This window comes from Lygodium microphyllum, chromosome 19, assembly GCF_053477565.2.
Source record: "Lygodium microphyllum isolate KBCC chromosome 19, Lygodium_microphyllum_v1.1.10, whole genome shotgun sequence".
Classification (NCBI taxonomy): domain Eukaryota; kingdom Viridiplantae; phylum Streptophyta; class Polypodiopsida; order Schizaeales; family Lygodiaceae; genus Lygodium; species Lygodium microphyllum.
In genome coordinates this window covers 47,273,167-47,298,698 of record NC_141153.1, presented here as the reverse complement: position 1 = coordinate 47,298,698, position 25,532 = coordinate 47,273,167, and the positions used below count along the sequence as shown (strand labels likewise).

Genomic DNA, 25,532 nt, shown 5'->3' with positions numbered 1-25,532 from the left:
CACACCACTATTTTTCCGTGTTTGCTCCTCCTCTAGAAGCAAGCTAACCAGCTCAATAAAAGTGAGTGGGTGCTCAGCAATCCTCATGGTGAGGTTCAATGCAGTATGAAAAGACAAGTACGAAGGAGGTAGGGAATTTAAGGTGGTGGATATCAACTGTGCATCCGAAAAATACTCATCTACATTCATGAGCTGCTCCCTCAAGTCCTGAATCTTATTTAAGTGATCCTGCATAGAATCACCTTCATGCATCTTCAGAGTTTCCAACTCTTTCTTCAAGAAAAAGATCCGTGTCTCATTTTTTCCTGCAAACATATGCTCCAAAGTCAACCATGCATCTCGTGAAGAAGATGCCGAACGGATATGAGGTATGATGGACCGCTGAACTGCCAGAGCAATCAGCGACAAGGCCTGTGCATCACGGGTATCCCAAGCTTTTTGAGCTGCAGTTCTTGGAGGAAGTGGCTGAGGCGGAGCGGGCTGAGGTCCCCGTTGTCCACGTGCGCCATGGGGAGGAGTAGCGGGAGCTACAACTCCCGGCCGAGTTTCCTCTCCACTGACATAATCCCATAAATTCTTGGCCACTAATACATTTTTCATCACAAATGATCAAAGGGAATAGTTGTTTCCGTCCAGTCTGTCCTCCTTGGATACATACGTAAAAACATCACCTCCCTGATTTGCCATGATGACAAATTTCCAAAGACAAAATGAGCAATGTCAAAGCAGTACGAACTGGAAATCTGCAAATTTCCAGAAATTGCAGCAAATACGTTTCTGCAATTAATGTGCAAGGGCGTACTCTGTCAGAAAACTGTCTTTTACTGCACGTTTCCCAAGGTGCAAACAGTGCAATGCAACACTGTTATGAATAAATCCCCAAAATTTTTGCCAAAATTTCTGTCAAAAACAGTCGTTCTGTGACTGTATCAGCAGTTTAAATGCATCTGTCCTCCAAATACGCAAAAGCCCCAAAATTTCTGACGATTCAGTCCAGAAATTTGCATGAAATTTATTTCTCCAGTAGTTCTGTGCCAACCGCGTGTGAACCTCCGCTTCCAGAATTTTATTAGGGCTGAAATAATAAAATTTTTTGAAAATTTTACCTGGGCATGTGGTAAAAAACGGTGGTCTGACGGGCAGGCGACGTGGACAGGGCAGGCGACGTGGACAGGGCAGGCGGGCTGTCGATTGGCGGGCTGACGATTCTGACGCGGGCAGGCGGGTCGCGAGTCTGACGCGGGTAGGCGAGCAGCGACTTTGACGCGGGTAGGCGGGCAGTTCGTGGTCACGAGCAGGCGTTGACTCCGCTTGCAGGAAACGGGGCCCTGGCGGACTGGTGGAGCTGCTCGCGAGCTGACGTGGAGTTTCGTGACGTGACGAGACTCTGTCAAGCGGACTGACGAATCTGACGACGCTAACGTCTGACGTGGACGACTGCAGGCGACGACGAAATGTGAGAAGGCTGCGCTGACAAACGTCAGCGCGCCTGCAGCTGACGTGACGCGTCTGGGATGTTGACGGCTCCTGCTGGTGGCGCGCTGGGACAGGGCAGTGTTGCGCGTTGATTGTGAGCTGCGCGCAGGGTAGAACTGGGCAGGTCTTGAGCTGGCGACTCGGAGGCAAGACTGGCGGGGACTCCTGGCTGCTGACTGAGGACCGCTCTGATACCAAATGTGAGAGCAGAGGATCGAGATACAGCCAGATTCAGTAGACAGTGTGAGAGTGAGAGAGACAGAGTTGAAGCACGACACCCAAGAGAATAGACTGAATGAGTGTAATCTGAAAGTACAAAGTACAACCCTTAAACCTTAGGGTTGTAGGGGGGTGTTCACACCCGACACACACTAAGTGCCTAAATGTGTGTAACATAAGCACATAAGTACATACGATAATAAGACCATAAGTCTGGGGGAAAAAACCTCTCCTACCGAGAGTAAAAAGTGCCTCAGTGTCCTACTGATCACCGACACTCCCATATGAGCGTAGGCGTAAGTAAGGCGTGAGTAAAATACCCAACAAAAGAGTGTAATCTGAAAGTACAAAGTACAACCCTTAAACCTTAGGGTTGTAGGGGGTGTTCACACTTGAACATGATAACTGCCCCTAAGTGTGTAACATAAGCACATACGAAAGAAGACAACAAGTCTGGGGGAAAAAACCTCTCGTACCAAGAGTAAAAAGTGCCCAGTATCCTACTGATCACCGACACTCCTCCGTGAGTGTAGGCGTGAGTGAAAACCCAACATTACCCTCAAGTACTCATCTTATATACTCTAATAGCATTACTATTTAGACTTGAAATATCTATTCTATTCTCTTTAGTCCAAAATAATCATGTTATTTTTTTTCGTACTAATATCGTACCGTACCTTATAAAAACTTAAGGTACCATTTAGTACCGTATTTTATCGTACCTTTCGTACCTGACAACTATGGTAGGGATTGAAACCCCAACTTGATTCTGCACTTGTTTCATTATCCATATGAGGTTGTCCGCTCATGGAAGGCTAGGAATACCTCCGCTCTTGTCAAGATAATGCTAGAAGGAAGCAGAAAATTGATCCTAGAAATACTTCTCAAAAGATTCATCAGCCGTCCAAGCCATCCAAGCCACCAACAAAACATAAGAGAAGATTTTGACATAGTGTGAGATATCTGAAAGAGATCAGAAAGGCAATGAAGGCTCTTAATAATGAAGTTCCAAAATCACCATTCCTAACATGCATGAGAAAATCCATTATGGCCCTTTCACAAGGAGCAACTTCCAAAAGCTTTGGCAGCCTTGCCTTCATGCAATTGCCCAAGAGATAACACAGTGGACAAAACTTTCTTTCTAATATACTTGAATGTTCTCAACACAAGTTAGAGTATAAAATAGGGGATTGTTTCATCTCACTCTCCAAGGGACTGAAGAAAGATTGGACTGTAAAGAAATGCTCATCTACGGAATAAAAACACAATCGTACGACAAACACATAGACTGATAAAGAAACACAATTAGGGTTAGGGGTAACACAGAGACAATGAATACAAAAGATAATGACACTAGATAAGAATAAATAGATACAATGCTCAATACAGCAAACACACTATGCAAGGTGAAAACTAACCCCTGAACTCCCATGTCTCGAGAACCTACACAAAGAGTACGAGCAAAAGAGTGTGTCGTACTCTAACAGATTGTGAAATGCAGCAAACAGCCTTCAAAGGTGTCAGCCAGCAGCAAACACACCTCTCCAAGGCTAGATCAGCGAATGACTAACAGACAGAAAGTAGTAGAATTTTGTTAGAGATAATCAAGCGACAGCTACAACACCAAAACGCAGCAGTAAATGATGATGTGGCAGTGCAGCAGGGCTGGACAGCAAAATGCAAATGTGGAGGCAGTTGCTAGCTATAGATGGCAGTTCTTGATGATGAAAAGCAAGCTCAAAGGACTCCTACAGCTGTAAAGGCAGCCAGTTCGGGTGATAACAGGCTGGAAATCGTGGACAAAAGCAAAACGCAGTCAGCTGAATGGAGTGGACAGGCTAGTAGCAGTTGCCAACAGCAGATGGAGGGCTACATGGAGGTGCAAGATAGTAGACATCAATGGTGGGAAGCTTTGGCTGAGATATCCTTTGCGAACGGAGTGTGGACAGCAGTGAGAAGGCACCTACAAGCTGCAAAAACGAGATTGAGATTGAGTGGAGGGCAACTTGTCTATTAATGGATGGTTGGGTCCTCCCAAATTAGGGTTTGTCTTATTGGGCATAGACACTCTCTAGGAACCCTAATTTCAATAGACATGCTAATTTTATTGATTAAGCTCGTTTTGGGGTTGTTTTAAGTGGCTAATCAGCATGTAATGCATGCTTAGCTCAACATGGACATCATTTAGTAGAGACCAATCGCCTTGCTTGGTATTGCATATAAGATCTTTGCCAAGGTGACCTTCCTTTACGACGAGGCATTTTTTATCTCTTACTCGTTAGCTTTTTGAAGCCAATTTGAAAAGTGAAACACCAAAAATTTAGTGTCAAGGTAAGAACATGTTAGAATAAGAACAAGTAGAAATGAAGTTTTCAAACAAAAAGAGTGTTTAGTGTACCTTGTCATCAATGCAATCGAAGAATCCCAAAATTATTCCATTTGTGTCATAAAATGTAACCTGCTTTATTAAAAGCAAATTAATGTATTGTTTGAATAGAAGTTGACTCAGCAGTACAATGTAAGAATCTAAAACCAAACTTCTTAAAGTTTGAGTGTTACCCTGGAGTCAGGACCTGCCGCAACAATACTTCTTCCCCATGCAAGCACCGTGGGAATAGAAGCTAAAATATTGATTATAATACAATTTTCAGCTTCTTGGCCAAACTTAAAGGTCTCTTTTACTAAATAGACTTATTTTTTTGCCTGGAATAATATAAATCTTAAACATTAAAAGCATCCTCAAAAGTACACCTACTATGATCTATCAATTTTGTTGCAGTAGTACCAACAACCTTCTCAAGGGGGAACCTTCAAAAAGAGGACTAGAACTATTATTGAGTTATGACACTAGTAGATAGATCTAGTTGAACCTTGCATATTAAAGAGTAGAAAAGCATGCTAATAACAATCTTACTGTCCTACTCATGATATAAAAATTGTAGAGGGAAACCGATGCTTAAAAATACAAGAAATGGAATGTTTTAATGACACTCCCCCTGAGCCCTTTTAGCGTTCTTCCTCTCTTCCTTGCAGTCCCACCTACCTCCTCCCCCTCAACACTACATAAATTTTGCACACCTTCACCACGTCATGCCTTCTCCTAGTTGTACCAAATGGTGAGCATGTAGTGGCAGTTCTAGGAACAAATATTATACTGAAGCAAATTGCAGCCTTCCATGACCAGGCTGCCATTTTCTATTTTACTGGTGGTGTTCTCCTCATTGCTCATATCCGGGCCTAGCTTAAGGCTTTGCTGTTACATGGTGATTTGTACAAGGAAGTTGATAATGGGCAGCTATAGTCTCCTCTGATGTAGGAGATTTATGATGGGACAAAAGGGTTCTTTGAGGTTCTCTTTTGCACTCCACAAGCTCGTACTCAGGTAATGTAGAGCATTCTTGTTGTTTATGATGGGCCAAAAGGGTTCTTTAAGCTTCTCTTTTGCACTCCACAAGCTCGTACTCAATGATTTCATACGCCCACAGTAGGTATGGTTGATGATTCTGTCTTGCAGTTTGATGCTCAGGGAAGATTGCTTCCATCAAGAGATGTGTTTTCTACTCAACAGCAGCAATATCCTTCTCAAGCATCAGCTATTAGTTTGCAGAGGGCTGATCTTGTGGATGTCATTCATAGTGAGATTCCATGCAGATAAAACTACAGATGCCAAGGGGAAAGCATTGCTGCAATAGTTTTCTCTTTTTTCTTTATCATGAGGATAGCATTCTCGAATGTCAAGGGTATCTCGTCTCCGAGCAAGCAGTATAAAATGCGGAAGACTAATTTTGCTGGAAACTGGGATATTTTTTGTGCAGTGTCACACAAGCACACTCAATGGCTGGTTCCATTTATGTATATGAGGACCTTACGGTGTTTTTCAGTGGTCAAGCTCCCCGTAGATCAGGGGTCATGCTGGCTGTTTTCCCACCCTTGTAGCCATCTTTGATTTGCGAGGATGCTCAACATAGGTTCATGATTGTAGAATCATATATGAGAGTGAGGCTTTGTGGTTAGTAGGGGTGTATGCATCCGACACAGCTCGGATCGTCGGCAGCTATGGGAGGACTTTTACTGTCTCTCTATGGCCTATTAGGGGATTGTCGTGAGAGACTTTAATACTTGTATGCTGAGCAGGCAACTTTGCCTCATTCAGTAATGGATGATCCTAAATGCCAAACATGGGATGCTCTCCTAGCCTTCTCATTGAAACAAGATATGTGGTCCTAGCTCCATCCTTCCAAGCCTGATTTACCTTTCATTCTCTTCAGCATCCTCATACTTGGGCTAGATTGCATAAGATATATGTCTATCAAAGTGATTTCTTCCTTTTGGTAGTGCTTAATATGTGGGTGGAGAAACACCATGTCCTTTTGGACCATTACCATTCGGTCCTAGAAATGATTCATCACCCCATGGATGCCTTCAAGGCACTACTCGCTCATTTGCCCTTATGATTCAATCAATCTTTCTTGATGCATGATCAGTTCGCCAAGTATTGTGAGGGGGTGAGAGGATCGAGGTGCAGCTGAGAGTGCAGCAGACAGTGTGAGAGTGTGAGAGACAAAGTGAAGCACGACACCTAATCCAATAGACTGAAAGAGTGTGGAATGAAAGTACAAAGTACGACCCTTAAACCTTAGGGTTGTAGGGGGTGTTCATACCCGAACACGCTAAGTGCCCATAAGTGTGTAACATAAGCACATAAGCACATACGAAAATAAGACTATAAGTCTGGGGGAAAAAACCTCTCCTACCGAGAGTAAAAAGTGCCCCAATGTCCTACTAATCACCGACACTCCCATATGAGCGTAGGCGTAAGTGAGGCATGAGTCACATACCCAACAAACCCCCCTGGAGTGAAGAGTGATCAAGAGTACAAGGATCATCCGCCACCAAAGCATATCAAATTTAAAGCATCACGAAATGCTTCAAATTTGTCACGAGGAAGAGCTTTGGTGAAGATGTCTGCCACATTACTGGTGGTAGGACAATAGACAAGGCTGATATCACCTGCATGTAGCCTCTCTCTCAGAAAGTGATAATGGATCTCAATGTGTTTCGTGCGGGCATGAAACACTGGGTTCCGTGCCACTGCAATGGCACTCTGACTGTCAGTGAACAAAGGAGTAGGCTCCGTAACAGATACATCCAGATCAGCTAGCAAGCGTCTAAGCCATACGCATTCAACTATGGTAGTGAAAGCTGCCTTGTATTCAACTTCACATGACGATGTGGCAACAGTGGATTGTTTCTTGCTAAGCCAAGAATTGCAAGAAGAGCCAAGAAAGAAACAATTGCCACTAGTGGAGTGACGTGTATCATAATCACCAGCCCAATCAGAATCACTATAAGCATGTAACTGCAGTGGTCCCCCCTTGGCATAAAGCAACCCAAGAGATCGAGTACCCTGCAAGTAACGAAAAACACGCTTGACAGCTTGCCAATGTGACATACGTGGCTGATGCATATACCTGCTCAAAGCTGAAACTGCAAACTGCATGTCCGGCCTAGTGTTGCAAAGGTAGATAAGACATCCAACTGCAGAAGCATATGTATGTATATCAAACAAATCACTGTCATCATGTATTGACAGTTTCAGTCCAGGTTCCATGGGGATACAAACTGGCTTGCAATCCTGTAAGCCAAACTTCTCAAGAAGCTGTCCAGTATACCTTGACTGTGATAGCCCAATACCTCGAGCATCATGTATGAACTGGATGCCCAAGTAGTAATGCAAAATTCCCAAGTCGGACATGTCAAAAGTTTGCTGCAAATTTTGTTTGAATGCTGAAATCTGATCAGCATGTGTTCCAGTGAGCAAAAGGTCATCAACATAAAGACATATAATCAGCATAGATCCCCCTTCTTTACATACGTAAAGGGTAGACTTAGATGAGATGTTTAGAAACCCCTGACCAAGCAAGAAAGCATCTATTTTTGCATACCAAGCTCTAGAAGCTTGTTTCAAACCATATAGTGCCTTTTTCAGCTTGCATACCAAATGTTCTGAGCCTTCAACTGCAAAACCAATGGGCTTCTGTACATAAACTTCCTCTTGAAGTTCCCCATGTAAAAATGCAGTCTTGATATCCAGCTGATGCACTGTCCAACCATAATGTGCAGCCAAAGCAATCATAGACCTGATGGTTATCATACGGGAAGTAGGAGCAAATGTCTCCTCATAGTCAATGCCCTCTTTCTCTGCGTAGCCTTTAGCTACAAGCCGTGCCTTGTATTTATCAATGGATCCATCTGCTTTCGTTTTCAGTTTGTAGACCCATTTTGTTCCAATGGCTTTCTTCCCAAATGGCAAAGACACCAAATCCCAAGTTTGATTCTTAGTGATAGAATCTAATTCAGCTAGCATTGCTGCCATCCAATGCACACTGTGTTGTGCATCCTCAAAACATTCAGGCTCTTCTTTATCAAAAGTACTTGCTGCCATAACAAACTCCATGGTATGTGCTGAATCATGCAAACGAGTTTGCCTTCTAGTACGACCAGCCATGGGTGCATCCAAAGGACTATCTTGCATAGTCTGCAAATACCATCTAGGTAACTGTCTAGCTTCCTGACTGTGTGCAAGTTCTTGCTGAATTTCAGTTTCAGCATTATGCTGAATATTCCGATCAGCCAATGGCTGAATTTCTGCACTTTCCATAGGAGCAGCTCGCTGAACATTAGGTTCATTTTCTAAAGCTCCAGCTGAATCACCAAAAGTAATGGGCAGCAGCCCTTCAAAAACATCAGGGGCAGCCTGATATGTGTCCAAACCAGCCAAGGATAATTCTGATTTTTCATCAAAAACAACATCCTTGCCCACAAAAACCTTCTTTGTAACGCGATCATAGAGTCTGTAGCCTTTGCTCTCACTGCTATATCCCATAAAAATGCACTTAACAGCCTTGTTGTCCAACTTTTTTCTAAGTACCTATGGAATATGGGCGTAGCCAAGACACCCAAAGGTACGGAAGTGGCCAACAGAAGGGTTACGGTTGTTCCAAGCCTCAAAAGGTGTGATGGTCTTCAAGGCTTTGGTAGGGCATCTGTTCAAAATATAGCAAGCACACATGACTACTTCCATCCAAAAACTATGAGGCAAGCTCTTTGCCTTCAGCATACATCTGGCCATCTCCATGAGTGACCGATTCTTCCTCTCTGCTACCCCATTCTGCTGTGGAGTATAGGCAGTAGTGTACTGATGGACTATGCCTTTCTGCTTCAAAAAAGAATTCAGCATAGAGGACATGTATTCCCCCCCTCGGTCCGAACGGAGAGTCTTAATTTTGCATCCAGATTGATTTTCAACAAGTGCACTGAGAGCCAAAAATGCATCATACACTTCTGACTTCTTTTTCAAACAATAGACCCAGCAAAAACGTGTGAAGTCATCAATGAATGTCACAAAATAATAACAACCGCCCAATGACATTGTTTGCATAGGCCCACAAACATCTGAATGCACCAACTGCAATCAAGTTGTTGCTCTGAAAGCAACATCACGGGGAAATGAGAAACGATGCATTTTCCCCAAAATGCATCCCTTGCATAAGTGCTCAGGGGGTCTCTCCAAGAGAGGTAAGCCATCCAGCATCTAAGTACGCTGCAAAAGCATCAAGCTGCCAAAGTTTACATGCCCCAAACGAGCATGCCATAACTCCGCCTGTATCATAGCAGGAGTAAGAGTGGATGTCAAGTATGCCGAGTGATCTATTGAAAGAGCATCCAACTCATATAAACCATGACACAAAGATCCTGTCAAGACCAAAGTCATGCGTTCTTTATCTCTAACCATGCAACGGTCATCATCAAATGTGACCTGCAAACCATAATGTGCCAAAGAAGAAATAGATAGCAAGTTCTTCTTAATCCCAAGCACAAACAAAGCATCCTACAGGCGGAGAATAGAGCCATCAATGGCTGTGAGCTGAATCTCTCCAATACCACGAACAGGGTATGATGCATTATTGGCACACTGTACAAATTTCCCAACGGGAGGTGCACTAACTGAAGCAAACAAATCTCTGCGAGATGTAATATGTCTAGAAGCACCACTGTCAAAGAATCAAGTGTCCGCATCTTCTGTAGAGCTAAGTGCTCTATCAGCCCAAGAGATGTCATAACTGCAAGTGTAAAAACAATAGTCCCTGTCTACAACAAAGGACGCGGACTCACTAGCAGTGGAAGGAGTAGTAGAAACAGACATTCCTGACTCCTTTTTCTTCTCTCTGGCAATGCGCTTCCTGCACTCAGTGATATAGTGGCCTGGCTTCTTACAATAATGACATTTTTCCTTTTTAGCTTGTGTGCCCCCTTGTGTCTAATTCTGTGATGTGCCAGATGTACCAGAACTCTGTGGAGCATTTTTCACCTTGTTGTTTTTGCCTTTCTGTCTTGCCCCAAAAGCCTGCTCAGAGACTAGAGCATCCACACCACTATTTTTCCTTGTTTGCTCCTCCTCTAGAAGCAAACTAACCAGCTGAATAAAAGTAAGTGGGTGCTCGGCAATCCTCATGGTGAGGTTCAAGGCAGTATGAAAAGACAAGTACGAAGGAGGTAAGGAATTCAAGGTGGTGGATATCAACTGTGCATCCGAAAAGTATTCATCTACATTCATGAGCTGCCCCGCAAGTCCTGAATCTTGTTCAAGTGATCTTGCATAGAATCACCCTCATTCATCTTCAAAGTCTCTAACTCTTTCTTCAAGAAAGAGATTCGAGTCGCATTCTTTCCTGCAAACATATGCTCCAAAGTCAGCCATGCATCTCGTGAAGAAGATGCTGAACGAATGTGAGGGATAATGGACCGCTGAATTGCCAAAGCAATCAGCGACAAAGCCTGTGCATCTTGTGTATCCCAAGCTTTTTGAGCTGCAGTTCTTGGAGGAAGTGGTTGAGGTGGAGCGGGCTGAGGTCCCCGTTGTCCACGTGCCCCTAGAGGAGGAGGAGTAACGGGAGCTACAACTCCCGGTCTAGTTTCCTCTCCACTGACATAATCCCATAAATTCTTAGCCACTAATACAGTCTTCATCATGAATGACCATAGCGAATAATTATTTCCATCCAATCTGTCTTCCTTGGATACATAGGAAAATACATCACCTCCCTAATTTGCCATGATGACAAATTTCCAAAGACAAATGAGCAATGTCAAAGCAGTAAGGGCTGGAAATCTGCAAATTTCCAGAAATTGCAGCAAGCACACTTCTGCAATTAATGTGCAAGGGTGTACTCTGTCAAAAACTGTCTTTAATGCACGCTTCCCAAGGTGCAAACAGTGCTCAGCAACACTGTAATATCAAAATCCCCAAAATTTCTGCCAAAATTTCTGTCACAAATACACCAGAATGTGCATTTAATGTGTCTCTGTCATAGACACAAGCACGTGTCCCAATGCAGAAAACTGATCCTGCTGCGTCTCTGTCACAGACACAGGTACGTGTCCCAATGCAGAAAATTGATTCTGCTGCGTCTCTGTCACAAACACAGGCACGTGTCCCAATGCAAAAAACTGATCCTGCTGCTGCACGAACTCCTGTGTTTGAAATAAAAAATGCAAAATGTTACCTCTGCAGAATGATTGCAGCTGACTGACGATGTGCACGGATCCCGAGGCAACGTCTGCACACAGGAACAGGCTGGGCTTCTGCAGGTACAGGAGGCGGCGTCCTACGAACAGGTGGCTCGTGCAGGCCAGTGACACGCGCAGGCAGGACTGGCGCGCGCTGGGCAGAGGAGGCGGCCCCCAGGACTGGCGGGTGGAGACAGGTGGCGCACTGGCGGCTGGAGCTGCGCGCTGGCAGCTGGAGTTGACAGCACAGGCTAGCTCAGCGCAGGGAGGCTACGCAGGCAGACTGACAGGCAAAGGGGCACGCTGGGCAGACACAGGGCAGAGGACACGCTGGGCAGAGGTGGCAGCACCTGCAGGTGCAGCGGCAGCACGCAGGTACAGGGCGCTGGTACAGGTGGCTCGGGTGCGGTCGGGACTGCACACTGCAGACAGGAGCTGAGCTCAGAGCTGAACTCTGATACCAAATGTGAGGGGGTGAGAGGATCGAGGTGCAGCTGAGAGTGCAGTAGACAGTGCGAGAGTGTGAGAGACAGAGTGAAGCACGACACCCAATCGAATAGACTGAAAGAGTGTGGAATGAAAGTACAAAGTACAACCCTTAAACCTTAGGGTTGTAGGGGGTGTTCACACCCGAACACGGTAAGTGCCCATAAGTGTGTAACATAAGCACATAAGCACATACGAAAATAAGACTATAAGTCTGGGGGAAAAAACCTCTCCTACCGAGAGTAAAAACTGACACTCCCATATGAGCGTAGGCGTAAGTGAGGCGTGAGTCAAATACCCAACAAGTATATCCAATAATTGATTGCTTCATTTGCCAACTAGGTCCTATTTGAGGGTATGGATGCATGACCAATTTTCTAGGACAATGCTTGTGCTTTGTGTAGGTTATATGGGATTTAGCAAGTATCTGCATTCAAAACCAAATTATAGGAATATTTTATGATTTTGCAATGTGTTGGGGACACATCTAATGAATTGACCACCTATTCAAAATGGTTGAAATGTAGAGTCTAGGCTCTTCATGATGAGCAATATGCCAAATATAAATTGTTGGCCCAGTTAGATGCTTTGTATGATAAAAATTTCCAAACTCATCAATTTTTTTATCATCTTCACCAAAGATACACGTGCAAGCATATTGTGCACTTGTTGGTTACGCAAGGTGTTCTAAGGCACTACTCGCTCGTTTGCCCTTACGATTCAATCAATATTTCTTAATGCATGATCAGTTCGCCAAGTATATCCAATAATTGATTGCTTCATTTGCCAGCTAGGTCCTATTTGAGGGTATGGATGCATGACCAATTTTCTAGGACAATGCTTGTGCTTTGTGTAGGTTATATGGGATTTAGCAAGTATCTGCATTCAAAACCAAATTATAGGAACATTTTATGACTTTGCAATGTGTTGGGGACACATCTAATGAATTGACCACCTATTCAAAATGGTTGAAATGTAGAGTCTAGGCTCTTCATGATGAGCAATATGCAAAATATAAATTGTTGGCCCAGTTAGATGCTTTGTATGTAAAAAATTTCCAAACTCATCAATTTTTTTATCATCTTCACCAAAGATATAGATGCAAGCATATTGTGCACTTGTTGGTTACGCAAGGTGTTCTAGTCAACTAAGTGTCATCTATAATTCAAATGTGTCTAGAGTACTATAAATCTTTGTTGGGTCCACCAAAAATTCTCACTAATCAAGTTCATGCTGTTTGTCATTATTTTTTAGGTATGGTCATGAACAGGTGAAGCCTAAATGGGAAAATTGTATGGAGGCAAATATTACTGAGATAGAGGTCAAGGAGTGCACCTCTTGAATAGCAAGGATCCACCAACAATTTTAGAATTTCCAGATGTACCAACTGGATCCAAGAGCATAAAGAAGCAAAAGAGGGCTCACGCACGATTGGTCAACTATGCATTGATGGCAATGTTGGAGAAAGTACAAGTTCTTGGAAGCCTTGAAGACACTGTGGAAGATCCAATGTGGATGGACATTATGCAGGTGGAATATGATTCCATCATGTGTAATCACACCAGGAACCTTGTAGATCATCCAAAGAATTGCAAGTTGATGCTAAATTGGCCTGGCAAGCAATTGCAAAGCAATAAATGTAATAGGATGGCTAGATTGGATTTGAAGACTATTCAAGACACTATTATTCCAGTTCAGTCTAGGGTTTATTTTTTCTGCCATATTCCTCTGTATTTCCAAGTGCCTTGAGGTTACAGGCTGATTTGGTCGACCTTGGAAGACCCACATCGGAGAGGCACTCTCCCTTGCCGTCTTTTTAGTCCTTGTCGCTGCAATTGGATTAGCCTTTTGTGAAACTAAAAGACATCCTGAAATGGTCAGCCAATCAAATCGGATCACTAAGAAAGCAAATAAAGTTTGGTCTGTTCATGACAGTGAAGCTAAGTGGCGTGATGCGTTAATTCATCCATGAAAGTGTAAGCTTCCCTATCAAGGGAAAGTTTTCACATGGAGACTTCTTATTGGGGGCCTCTACTCAGCACCCTGATATTGCTAAGGATCCACAGCCATCCAAACAGCAGCCCTCTACCTCACCATTCTTGCAAGACAAGATGCCACCTACTTCGCAAAACAACATCTCCCCCTCCCTCTCGGCTATGCATAGTCACCCTATCCCTCCCATCCCTACACGTATTCCCCTTGTACACATCCTTTATCCCCCACCTCCACTTATTCTACTCATTTCACAAGTTCAATCTATTCCATGGATTGAATATAATATGACCACTCAAGAACACGTAGTACAAGACATGCATGTATAGGGCTGACATCTCAACACTTACCCACAAATTAGAAGTGGTGAACAAGTTCAACTACGAGTACGAGAAAGAAACATGACTTCATCCACACTTGAAGACATCCTTATCGCACAATGAATTGCAAAGAATATAACAACATCTCAAGTCAACTGATCAGGTCTGCACATCTGTTTTCAAACTTTCAACCCCTCTCTCAATTAAAAAAGCATTCTGAAATCAAAAGTTGTTGCTTAGAGTAAACAATCTGGTAAGAAAATAATCAGAACAGGTGAGCATCAAGCACATGCAATAGCACGCTCACCAAAAAATTGAGCCGTCTAAATGCCCAACTAAGCACGTGCTAGCATCAGGACTGCAAGCAAGGCTTACAACAGGGCTACATGCTCCATGATCATACAGTGTCGCTGTCCTATTCGTGCGTAGCTGTCCTACCTGCATTATCAAAGACTTACCTCCTTAATATTAAAAAAATTCAATAACAACTGAAACAATGTGTGTTTAAGCATCAAACCTATTCATCACTGGTAATGAGACAGATTAAGGAGCACCACAAGTGATGAGGTAGAGAGAGCAACATGTAGAGCACAACCTACAGAATGTTTATGTTCACCTTGGGACTGATGTACAACATAATCCAACCCCTCTTTTGCTCAAATCTGATTTCTTTTCACACAAATTCAGTAGATTAACTGCAGTAAAAACCAGGACTGGCTCCCTAAATCACAATAGAGATTTGGAAGCATGAACTTCAATTTCATGCTCAGCAGTATCACATGCTTGGATAAGATTTTTTCCAAAGTGAATATACTGGAGACTTCATTTTAGTATAACTAAAAATAGAATCTCACACTAGATAAGACTATTTCAAAATAGGTTCTATAGCGCAGACTGGATATGTCAAAGTAGAGCATTACAACTAAATAATGAGTCAGGAAAATGGCAATACTTCACTTAGAAAAACAAGTGGCAGATCTGCTGTCTGCCTTCAATCTACATGTAAGAAAGTTAAGGGAGGTATAGAGCATTGATGGTTTCAGTAGTAAAAACATGGGTAATGTGTAGAGTGTATGGACAAGTAACTGTATGTTACACATTTGGATATAAGCATCGCTACTTAAGAACTCAGATAAGCTTTATGCGTTCCAAATTCTCCTTCCTTTGCAGTCTTGCACCATCATAAAAGTTTAGTGACCCTTCTGGAACTGCTGTCAATTATGTCTATAGAACTTCCCACTCCCTTTTGCATCCGATTACAGGTGAGAAGTTCCTGTGACAATTTGAAACCTCTGTCAGCTCTCTAAAGGGTTCCTAGACTTTCCTCTTAGCAATGGGCAAGGTGATACCTTTTCTTAGCTACCATCCAGCATGGAGCATGGCCAGAGGTTGACCATAGTGAAACGCCAGTATCCGACCTGACACAAGCCATAACACAAGGTATATCCACCAACATTCAAGATTTGAACATCAAACTCATCTCCTAGCCACAAACCCAAACGGGCTCACCCCTAAGGGCTGGAAGATAGCAGCACATTGGATCACAACCACGTCCAAAGAGCTGATGTCCCATACCATTGGCCCACACCATCCCAATGTACGAGCACATCAGCCTACGGGCCAAGAGTTTAAGAGTGTTGATCACACAATGATGTGCACAACTGGGCCTTGAGTCCTATAATTGAACTTGCCTGCCCCAACCTTGAAGTGCCCTTAGTGCATTCACACTAGGTCATTTCATGGGCATTGTTACCAATGCTACTACCACCTATCCATATATCCAAGGATGTTACACTTTCCCACTTATGAAAGATTGTTGTCCTCAATAATATCCCTGAGAATGAAGTGGGAAAAACAACTCTTCAATGAATGTATTGACTCTCAAGTGGCCTCCACCTCCCGTTGGTTCTCCCACTAGACTAAATACTCAAGATAAATGGTCCGGCATGATCATATAGTCCTATGGTTGAGAACCAATTTGGAGTCAAGAGAAACATAACGAGTAGTGCTTTGCTGCAAATTTTGTTTGAATGCTGAAATCTGATCAGCATGTGTTCCAGTGAGCAAAAGGTCATCAACATAAAGACATAAAATCAGCATAGATCCTTCTTCTTTACATACGTAAAGGGTAGACTTAGATGAGCTGTTTAGAAACCCCTGACCAAGCAAGAAAGCATCTATCTTTTCATACCAAGCTCTAGCAGCTTGTTTCAAACCATATAGTGCCTTTTTGAGCTTGCATACCAAATGTTCTGAGCCTTCAACTGCAAAACCAATGGGCTGCTGTACATAAACTTCCTCCTGAAGTTCCCCATGTAAAAATAAAGTCTTGATATCTAGCTAATGTACTGTCCAACCATAATGTGCAGCCAAAGCAATCATAGACCTGATGGTCGTCATACGGGAAGTAGGAGCAAATGTCTCCTCATAATCAATGCCCTTTTTCTGTGCGTAGCCTTTAGCTACCAGCCGTGCCTTGTATTTATCAATGGATCCATCTGCTTTCCTTTTCAATTTGTAGACCCATTTCGTTCCAATGGCTTTCTTCCCAAATGGCAAGGACACCAAATCCCAAGTTTGATTCTTAGTAATAGAATCTAATTCAGCTTGCATAGCTGCCATCCAATGCACACTGTGTTGTGCATCCTCATAACATTCAGGCTCTTCATTATCAAAAGTACTTGCTGCCATAATAAACTCCATGGTATGTGCTAAATCATGCAAACGAGTTTGCCTTCTAGTACGACCAGCCATGGGTGCATCCAAAGGACTATCTTGCATAGTGTGCAAATACCATCTAGGTAGCTGTCTAGCATCCTAGCTGTGTGCTTGGATACATACGTAAAAACATCACCTCCCTGATTTGCCATGATGACAAATTTCCAAAGACAAAATGAGCAATGTCAAAGCAGTATGAACTGGAAACTTGCAAATTTCTAGAAATTGCAGCAAACACGCTTCTGCAATTAATGTGCAAGGGCGTACTCTGTCAAAAAACTATCTTTTAATGCATGCTTCCCAAGGTGTAAACAGTGCACTGCAACACTGTTATCTCAAAATCCCCAAAATTTTTGCCAAAATTTCTGTCAAAACAGTCTTTCTGTGACTGTACCAGCAGTGCAAATGCCACTGTCCACAAAATACACAAAAGCCCCAAAATTTCCGACGGGCGGACGACAGGCGGACAGTCGAACGAAGGCTGCGCACAGAGGAACAGCGCACTGGTAAACAGCGCGCCTCAGTGCTGACGAAACTGACTGTTGGCGAGACTAACGACAGGCAGACTAACTGCTGACATGGGCTGGAGCTGGCGTCGCCCTTCAGACTGGTGGCGACTGGCGAACGTGCTGGAGCGGAACTGGCGTGGACTGCAGACACCAGACTGCAGGCTGAAGCTGAGCTGAGCTCTGATACCAAATGTGAGAACAGAGGATCGAGGTACAGCTGGGATTCAGTAGACAGTGTGAGAGTGAGAGACAGAGTTGAAGCACGACACCCAAGAGAATAGACTGAATGAGTGTAACCTGAAAGTACAAAGTACAACCCTTAAACCTTAGGGTTGTAGGGGGTGTTCACACCCGACATACACTAAGTGCCCAAATGTGTGTAACATAAGCAAATAAGTACATACGACAATAAGACCATAAGTCTGGGGGAAAAAACCTCTCCTACCGAGAGTAAAAAGTGCCCCAGTGTCCTACTGATCACCGACACTCCCATATGAGCGTAGGCGTAAGTAAGGCGTGAGTCAAATACCCAACAAAATCTCTTCTTGTTCTAAAGCCTTGTTGCCTGCAACTTGGAAATTGCTACCTCAATGTCTTTTGGCCTTCTCTCCAATTCTCTAATGCATAGAGTCAATAATTCCTCTCTATTTAACCCTTATTGCCAAGGCAACACACTCTATGTAGCAACCATCTCCTCAATCAGCAAATTGGGTTTATGACCATATGTCAATTCAGCAGGCATAAAACATGTCATTGCACTATGCATCGTCCTGTCAGCTTATAATGCAAATGGTAGCATCCTTGGCCACTGAGGAAAATGCCAGAAAAAAAGGGAGGGCCACAGAAGTCCCAGATGACAATGGCAATGTCCGGTAGGTAGAGGCATACAGTGGAAAGCAGAAACTAGCTTAGAAATGCACACAGGAAGTTGACAACAGAAGGAAATGCACCTAAAACTACCTGAGCTCCAATGTCTCCGTCAAACTCTAACAAGAGCTCACAAGCAAGAGATGACAGGCTAACATGACTAACATAGGCAGGCTAACAAAGTTCTTAGATGACACATCTATCTATCTACATGGGGATAAGGAGAACTTTAAGGACCTTTGAAGCTACTATGGAAGTCTTTTGTAGAGCATCACGAGCTCTTAGTAATTGGCACAAATCCCATTGATTTTGGATTTGTGGTACTTGGCAGATAGACTGTAAACCACACGAGAGTTTCAGTTGGGTCTCCCGTGGAACTTCTGTGAGATACCTGGGTTGCAATGCATGCATTGATATTTCTTCAGGCCAGCAGTTGACACCCTTATTACTTAGCATAATATAAAAGCTATTATATTGGAGCACAACAAGACTATCACTAACAGGCAGGGTGGTAGTTGCAAATTAGGTTCTCCACCATGTGGTACATAGCTTCTTCTTGGGCCTTCCTAGGTCATGCATTGGCCAAGTGGAGTGACTCAACAGGAATTTCCTTTGTTCGGATGGAGATGGTAGTCCTGCGAGGATGTTACGATCCAGCCTAGATCAAGGGGTGATTTGGGGGTTATTGACCCAAATAGTTAGAGTAGAGCACTAATGGTAAAGCTCATTGTTAGGGGCCTCTTTTTGGGTGAGGAGCCATAGAAGAAGCTACTATTTTGGAGATTAGAGATCGTTGTTCCCACTCGTGGAGAGTCGTGGCAGCCTAGCATAAATTGGCTATTTCAGCATATCCAAGCTACAAGGCATGGGAATAGTTTTGAGGTCAGATTTGTTGCATCTACTATACATGCATGGAGATCAGTATCTACAGGACTTCATCAGATTGACCCAATGGAGTGTTGAAGTGAAGTTGAGGTAGCCACTTCTTTTTAATCAGCTACTCAAGACAAAGAGAGGCCACACCATTGAAGAGAGAACCCTCCTATCTTGGGGGAGGTTCTTGGCACAAGTAGCTTCTATAGTGGGAGAGTGGTTGGCCTTTCTAAAGGTGCCAGCCCATACACAAAGACAGAGACTTTGAGGTATCAGGGGGGCCAGAGATATAATGGAGAGCATTAGGGAGGTGGTACCTCTTGAAGGGAGAAATGACACAATGACAGATTAGGCATGAATAGGGCTCTTTACTAGAGGAGAGATTCTTCTTGCAGTGGTAGCCACCAGTGGAGAGAGTGTGTTTACTTTCTCAAGAGAGATGGATGGCAAACTTAGGCAAGAGAATCTAGATTAGTTAGAGAGTTCAGAGAATGCTCTCAACAAAGGATTGGAATTGTGGCTCATTTTCATAGGACTTGATACTTAGACCTAGACCCTCAAACTTGTATGGAAGATGGATGGAGACATTGGACACATAGGAGGAGGTCGCTGCAGAGACTTTAGTGGGATCTTGGGGAGTGGGTATGGAGAGATAATAGATCCATTTACAGAGATTTCTCAAGATTTCCCCTTCTTTGGCTATACCAATAGGTTGGGGAGGAGAATATAAATGAGCACGACCGGAGTGGTGCCAGCTGCACTGGACTTTCCAAGGTATATCACAATCTTTCCTAGAACATTTCTGGAGGAGACTAGAGGACAGCTTTAGGCGAATAAAGATTTCACTCTTTCTTTGGTTACTAGCACACAGGAATTTAGCAGTTGGTATATAGCTTGGCTATGGTAGAGACCCTATTCCTTGCGCTAGATGTGGGGAGAATGAGGAGACTCAAAGGCATTGCTTTTGAGATTGCCCACGGGCTAAGGAGGTTTGGAGGAGAGCCCTCTATATCCTTGATGCCCTCATTAGAGTCGGTGTACGTGCAGCCATCTAAGGGAGGGAAAATGGATAGCACTTGGGCAACACCTTTTGCCTCTCAGTAGAGCAGATTGTGAAGCCAAAGGAGTGGAAGGTGAAACCAACCTTTCTTCTTGGAAAGGGTGGTAATTCCTTGATTAAGCACTTAATTACAGCAATTAGCAAATAAACATAAATTGAAATGTACAATTTACCTTAATAATCTTGGACAAAAAATACCCGGTTGGCCCCAAATTGGCCACCTCTTTCAGTATTTCTTTAACTTCAATTGCTAATGGATTGAGTACAAGTTGAGATTCCACAATTTCCTTTGCTAATCCAAAAGCCCCTTGCTGTACATATAATCAGCAATCAATTTGGGCCAATTGCCCCTTGATTTTCACCCAAGGATTGTACAAATGGAACCACCAACTAGCCAAATGTTGCCCCAATTCACAATGGATGGCCTGGTATCTGAAATCCTTGTCAATTGCATGAATTTCAAATGATAATTTGGAAATTAAGGCCTCAATTCCCTCCATGTCTCTACATCCAAGTCTCTCTCTCTCTCTCTCTCTCTCTCTCTCTCTCTCTCTCTCTCTCTCTCTCTCTCTTCCAAGTGGATGAGTAGACCTATGGGTCTCAAAAACAAAATTTGAAGATAAGATCAAGTACAATGGGGAGCAATGGATGCATGCATGACTTACACTAATGATAGAAACAATTTAACCTCATCCAAAGGTCATGCATGGTAGCCATACCTACAAGTCCGTGCAGGGTGGACTAGTCTCAACCTTTGTCAAGCTTGCAATTTCTTCTATTGTATTTGCTCTCCTCCTAACACAAGATTCCAACTAATCTCTATGGTCCTTCATGATGAAGATTGTGCTTGTTGCTAAAAATCTTTGGGAGTATGTTAGTGGTGAAGAAGTCTGTCCTCGAGTTGTGGCTCCTGCAACTCCTCCCCAAGAAGGACGTGGTCAGTGGCCAGCTCCAGCTCAGCCACTTCCCCAAAGAGCAGCTACACAGAAGTCTCAGGACACTCCAGATGCCCAAGCATTGTCACTTATTGCATTAACAGTTCAATGGTCCATAATCCCGCATATACGGTCTGCTACTTCTTCACGAGTAGCATGGCTTACACTTGAGCAAATGTTTGCTAGAAAAAATGAGACGCATTTCTTTCTTGAAAAATGAGCTTAAAAATGTGAAGATGGAGGAAGGTGATGCTATAGAGGATCATCTTAACAAAATTCAGGACTTGTGTGAGCAGTTGATGAATGTAGATGAGTATTATTCTGATGCACAGATGATCTCTACTACTTTGTATTCCTTGCCACCTTTTTATTTGGCCTTTCACACAGCATTGAATTTCACAATGAGAATTTCTCCACATCCGCTTACCTTTCTTCAATTGGTTAGTTTGCTACTGGAAGAAGAGCAAACAAGGAAGAACAGTGGGGTGAAAGTTGTAGCCTAAGAACTAGCTTTCATGGCAAGACAAAAGGGCAAGGGCAATCAGTCTAGGAATGCTCCGCAGAGTTCTAGAAGTTCTAGCACTTCACAGAACGACAAGAAGCAAGGGGCACGCAAGCCAAGAAGGGCAAGGGCCATTATTGTAAAAAGCCAAGTCACTACATCACAGAATGCAAGAAACACATTGCCAAGGAAAAAAAGGAGTTTGGGATGTTTGTTTTCAATGCATTTTCTATTGCTACTGCTACAGAGTCCGCATCATTTGTTGTCAAGCGTGACTACTATTTTTACACTTGCAGTTATGATTCTTCTTGGGCAGATAAAGCATTCATCTCTACAGAGGATGCTAGCACTTGGTTCTTTGACAGTGGTGCTTCTAAGCACATTACATCCCACAAGGATTTGTTTACCTCTATTGTCGTAGCTCCTATTGGAAAATCTATGCAATGTGCCAATAATGCATCTTATCTTGTTAGAGGTGTTGGAGAGATTGATGACTTTACTCGCTTTTGTTGGGTTTATTCATTGGTGAAAAAGTCAAAAGTGTATGATGCATTTTTTTCTTTTATTGCACGTGGAAAATAAATCTAGTTGTCGAATTAAGACTCTCCATTTGGACCAAGGGGGGGAATACATATCTTCTTTGCTGAATAATTTCTTTAAGCAAAAAGGCATTGCACATCAATATAATATCACATACACTCCACAGACAAACGGGGTTACAGAAAGAAAGAATCAATCGCTCATGGAGATGGCCAGATGTATGCTGAAAGCTAAAAAATTTCCATATGCTTTTTGGATGGAAGCAGTTATGTATGCTTGTCATGCTTTGAATAGGTGTCCTACAAAGGCATTGAAAAATGTCACGCCTTTTGAGGCTTGCAATAGCTGTAAACCTTCAGTTGGTCACTTTCATACTTTTGGGTGTCTTGCATATACTCATATTCCCAAAGTATTGAGAAAGAAGCTGGACAATAAGGCTATCAACTCCATATTTGTGGGGTATAGCACTGAGAGCCAAGGGTACAGATTGTGCGATCCTATTTCCAAGAAAGTTTTTGTCAAGTAGGGATGTGATTTTTTTTATGAAAAATCAAAATTATCTCTTGTTGGTCTTGACACATATCAAGCTGCAAATGATGTGTTTGAAGGGCTGCTGTCTATTTCTTTTGGTGATACAGGTGGAGTTTCATTAAATGAACAAAATTTTCAGCCAACTACTCCATTAAACAATGTAGAAATTCGGCCTATGGTTGATTTAAATATTCAGCAAGATTCTGAACTTGAGGTTCATCAAAAGCATATACATAATCAGGAGGCTAGGCAAATGCCTAGATGGTACTTACAAACTTTAAAAGATAGTCAATTGGATGCTCCTCTTGCTGATTGTACTAGAAGACAAGCACGTCTGCATAATCACGCTAATACAATGGAGTTTGTTATGGCAACAAACACAGTTGATGCTGAGGAGCCTGATGTCAAAAGATGACGTACCAGCGAGACAGTAGGGTTGGCGGGGAGGAACACGAAGTGAACTCGACAAACATGGAGAAGAGAAGAGAAGAGAGAAGAAACTCTAATGAATGGAATGATGAAGTTCCAAATCATGGAGTAAATGTGATAAAAGGAAACAAGCGTGCCATAGCACAAGGAAGATGATAAAGACAGCCACGAACCACGAACCGCAATGTCCTCCTGAAGGGGTGTGAGGGTAGTGGAGAGGCTGGAGAAAAGAGGTGACAGACTGAATGAATCAGCCGTAGTGAATGAATGAGACAGTGGCGCCCCTTTTTGGGGCTGCAAACCCTAAACGCAAAACGCAAAAACGCAAAAAACGCAAACTGCGGGTGAAGGGTGAAGGGTTTCTCAACACCTGATTCTTTTGAGGATGCACAACAAAGTGTGCAATGGATGGCAACAATGCAAGATGAATTCGATTCTATCATGAAGAATCAAACATGGGATTTAGATATATTGCATGTTGGAAAGAAAGCTATTGGTACTAAATGGGTCTATAAGCTGAAAACAAAAGTAGATGGATCCATTGATAAGTACAAAGCCAGGCTTGTGGCAAAAGGATATGCGCAAAAGAAGGGCATTGATTATGAAGAGACATTTCCTCTTGCATCCCGTACGACCACCATTAGGTGTACGGTTGCTTTGCCTGCCCATTATGGTTGGATTGTGCTCCAACTGTTGGGAATAAAGGGCCATCGTGCCTTTTATATGTGCACGGGTGTGAACACACCCTTAGCACATTGTACTTTCATACATATATCTATCTAAAACCTAAAGTGGTACACCCGTCATTGTACCGAAAAACGTGTTCACCCTCTACTTTGCACACTCGCACTCTGTCTCCCTCACTGAGCGTAAGGTCTGTCTACCTCTATCTCTGTTCCTAATCAATTCCTTCAAATTGGTATCAGAGCGTAAGGTGCTAAGCGTGCTGCAGTCGATCGTAAGTCAAGCTGAGGCACTCGTGAGCTACAGAAAGCGGACAAGATATGGAGAGTGTGCGAGGGCCAGGCTCCAGCTCTGCGCCAACACCATTCATCATCGGGCGAATGTGGCGGAACTGTAGTCGCGCTGCCTTGAGGTGGCAGTGAGGCCACTCGTCATCGGGCAAACGTGACATGACAAGTAGTGGGCAGCAGTCGTCGCGTGACGAGGCTACGTTTGACCTGCGACAGGCCTGACGGGGCACGCGACGCGTGACGGGACCAGCGGGCAAGCGCGCGACAGGGAGGCTTGACGGGTCAACGGACCCGTCATTCGAAACATTTTTTTTTCAAAAAAAAAATATTTTTCTCAAACTCCTTCCTCTAACCGGGGTTCGTGCGTGCAAGCACAAAACATCAAATTTGTGCAATTTTGGCCCAGAAAGTTGGGGCTTTGCCAGACTGAGCACTATTCATGAAAAACTGAGGCATCTGCGTCGGAATTACAAACATTGTGCACATTTGAATTGGGGATTTCGCCAAAATTATTGAAATTTTGCTCATCTGAGTGAAATTTCTCAACATTTAGCCCAGAAATTTGGGGCTTCTCCCAGATTTGGGAAATTTGATACAGGACAAGCAAATTTGTCTCAAAAATTGCAGGAATTTGTGACATTTTGTCCCCGACATTTGGGGCTTTTCATGTACATGCACAAATTGGGCTGAAATTAATCCAATTTCTCGACATTGAGGCACATTGGACCCCGTGCAATTTGGGGCTTTTGCAATTTGGGCAAAATTTGTGCAGTTTTTGGTCATTTTATGTACATGCAGGTTGAATTCCGCGCAATTTGGACATCAACACTTGGTGAAATTTGGGGGTTTTGCTGAAATTGCTCTATTTTGGCAAAATTGGACAATCCTATGAATGACAGAGGAAATGCGGATGTGTGTTTGACGCTTTTGAGCACAAAATTTTGGGGCTTTTGACCGTTCGTGTCAAATTTTATGCCCGTGGATACACGTACAACAGAAATTGCAGCTGGAATTTTGGGATTTCTCATGTAATGTGATGCACAAGCCCTTTGGAACAGCTGTAATCAGTTGGATAATGCTGTAGCACTTGGTTTGGTGCTTCTGAAAACTGAATTATAGATCTGAAATCTGTACTTCTGCGTGGTCATTTATTGCTGATTGGTACTTGTTTGTACCTTGGTCACTTGGGTGACAATTTGGGCCTCCATTTACTGGTTTTTTTTTTGTCACTTTTGAGCTGAAAACCATGGCTGGCAGCAATGACAGCAGTAATTTGATGCATATAAAGAAGCTTGAAGGTGCACATAATTTTGCAGTGTGGCAAAAATACTGCTACAATATCCTGTTACAAAAGAAGCAGGCAAAGCCGATCAAAACTAAAGGGGCAAAGCCTGCGGACATGGATCAGGACGATTGGGATGAGTTGAATGAGCTTGCACGCTCAACCATAGAGCTATCGATTTCTGATGCCTTGCTCTTCAACATTGAAGGTTTGGATTCTGCATATGCTATATGGACTAGACTGGAAGAA

General features: G+C 43.2%; 1 protein-coding gene across 1 annotated transcript in view; it reads right to left on the bottom strand.

The window, feature by feature from the left end:
- LOC148019832 (intraflagellar transport protein 172-like) overlaps positions 1 to 25,532 on the bottom strand; it is a 324,662-nt gene that overhangs the window by 275,205 nt on the left and 23,925 nt on the right. The window contains exons 5-8 of the mRNA XM_087700018.1: positions 14,371 to 14,501; positions 4,451 to 4,503; positions 4,255 to 4,316; positions 4,094 to 4,153 (exon numbers count right to left, since the gene is read on the bottom strand). Coding sequence (XP_087556144.1) covers positions 4,094 to 4,153; positions 4,255 to 4,316; positions 4,451 to 4,503; positions 14,371 to 14,501 — 306 coding nt within the window. The remainder of the gene's footprint in view (positions 1 to 4,093; positions 4,154 to 4,254; positions 4,317 to 4,450; positions 4,504 to 14,370; positions 14,502 to 25,532) is intronic.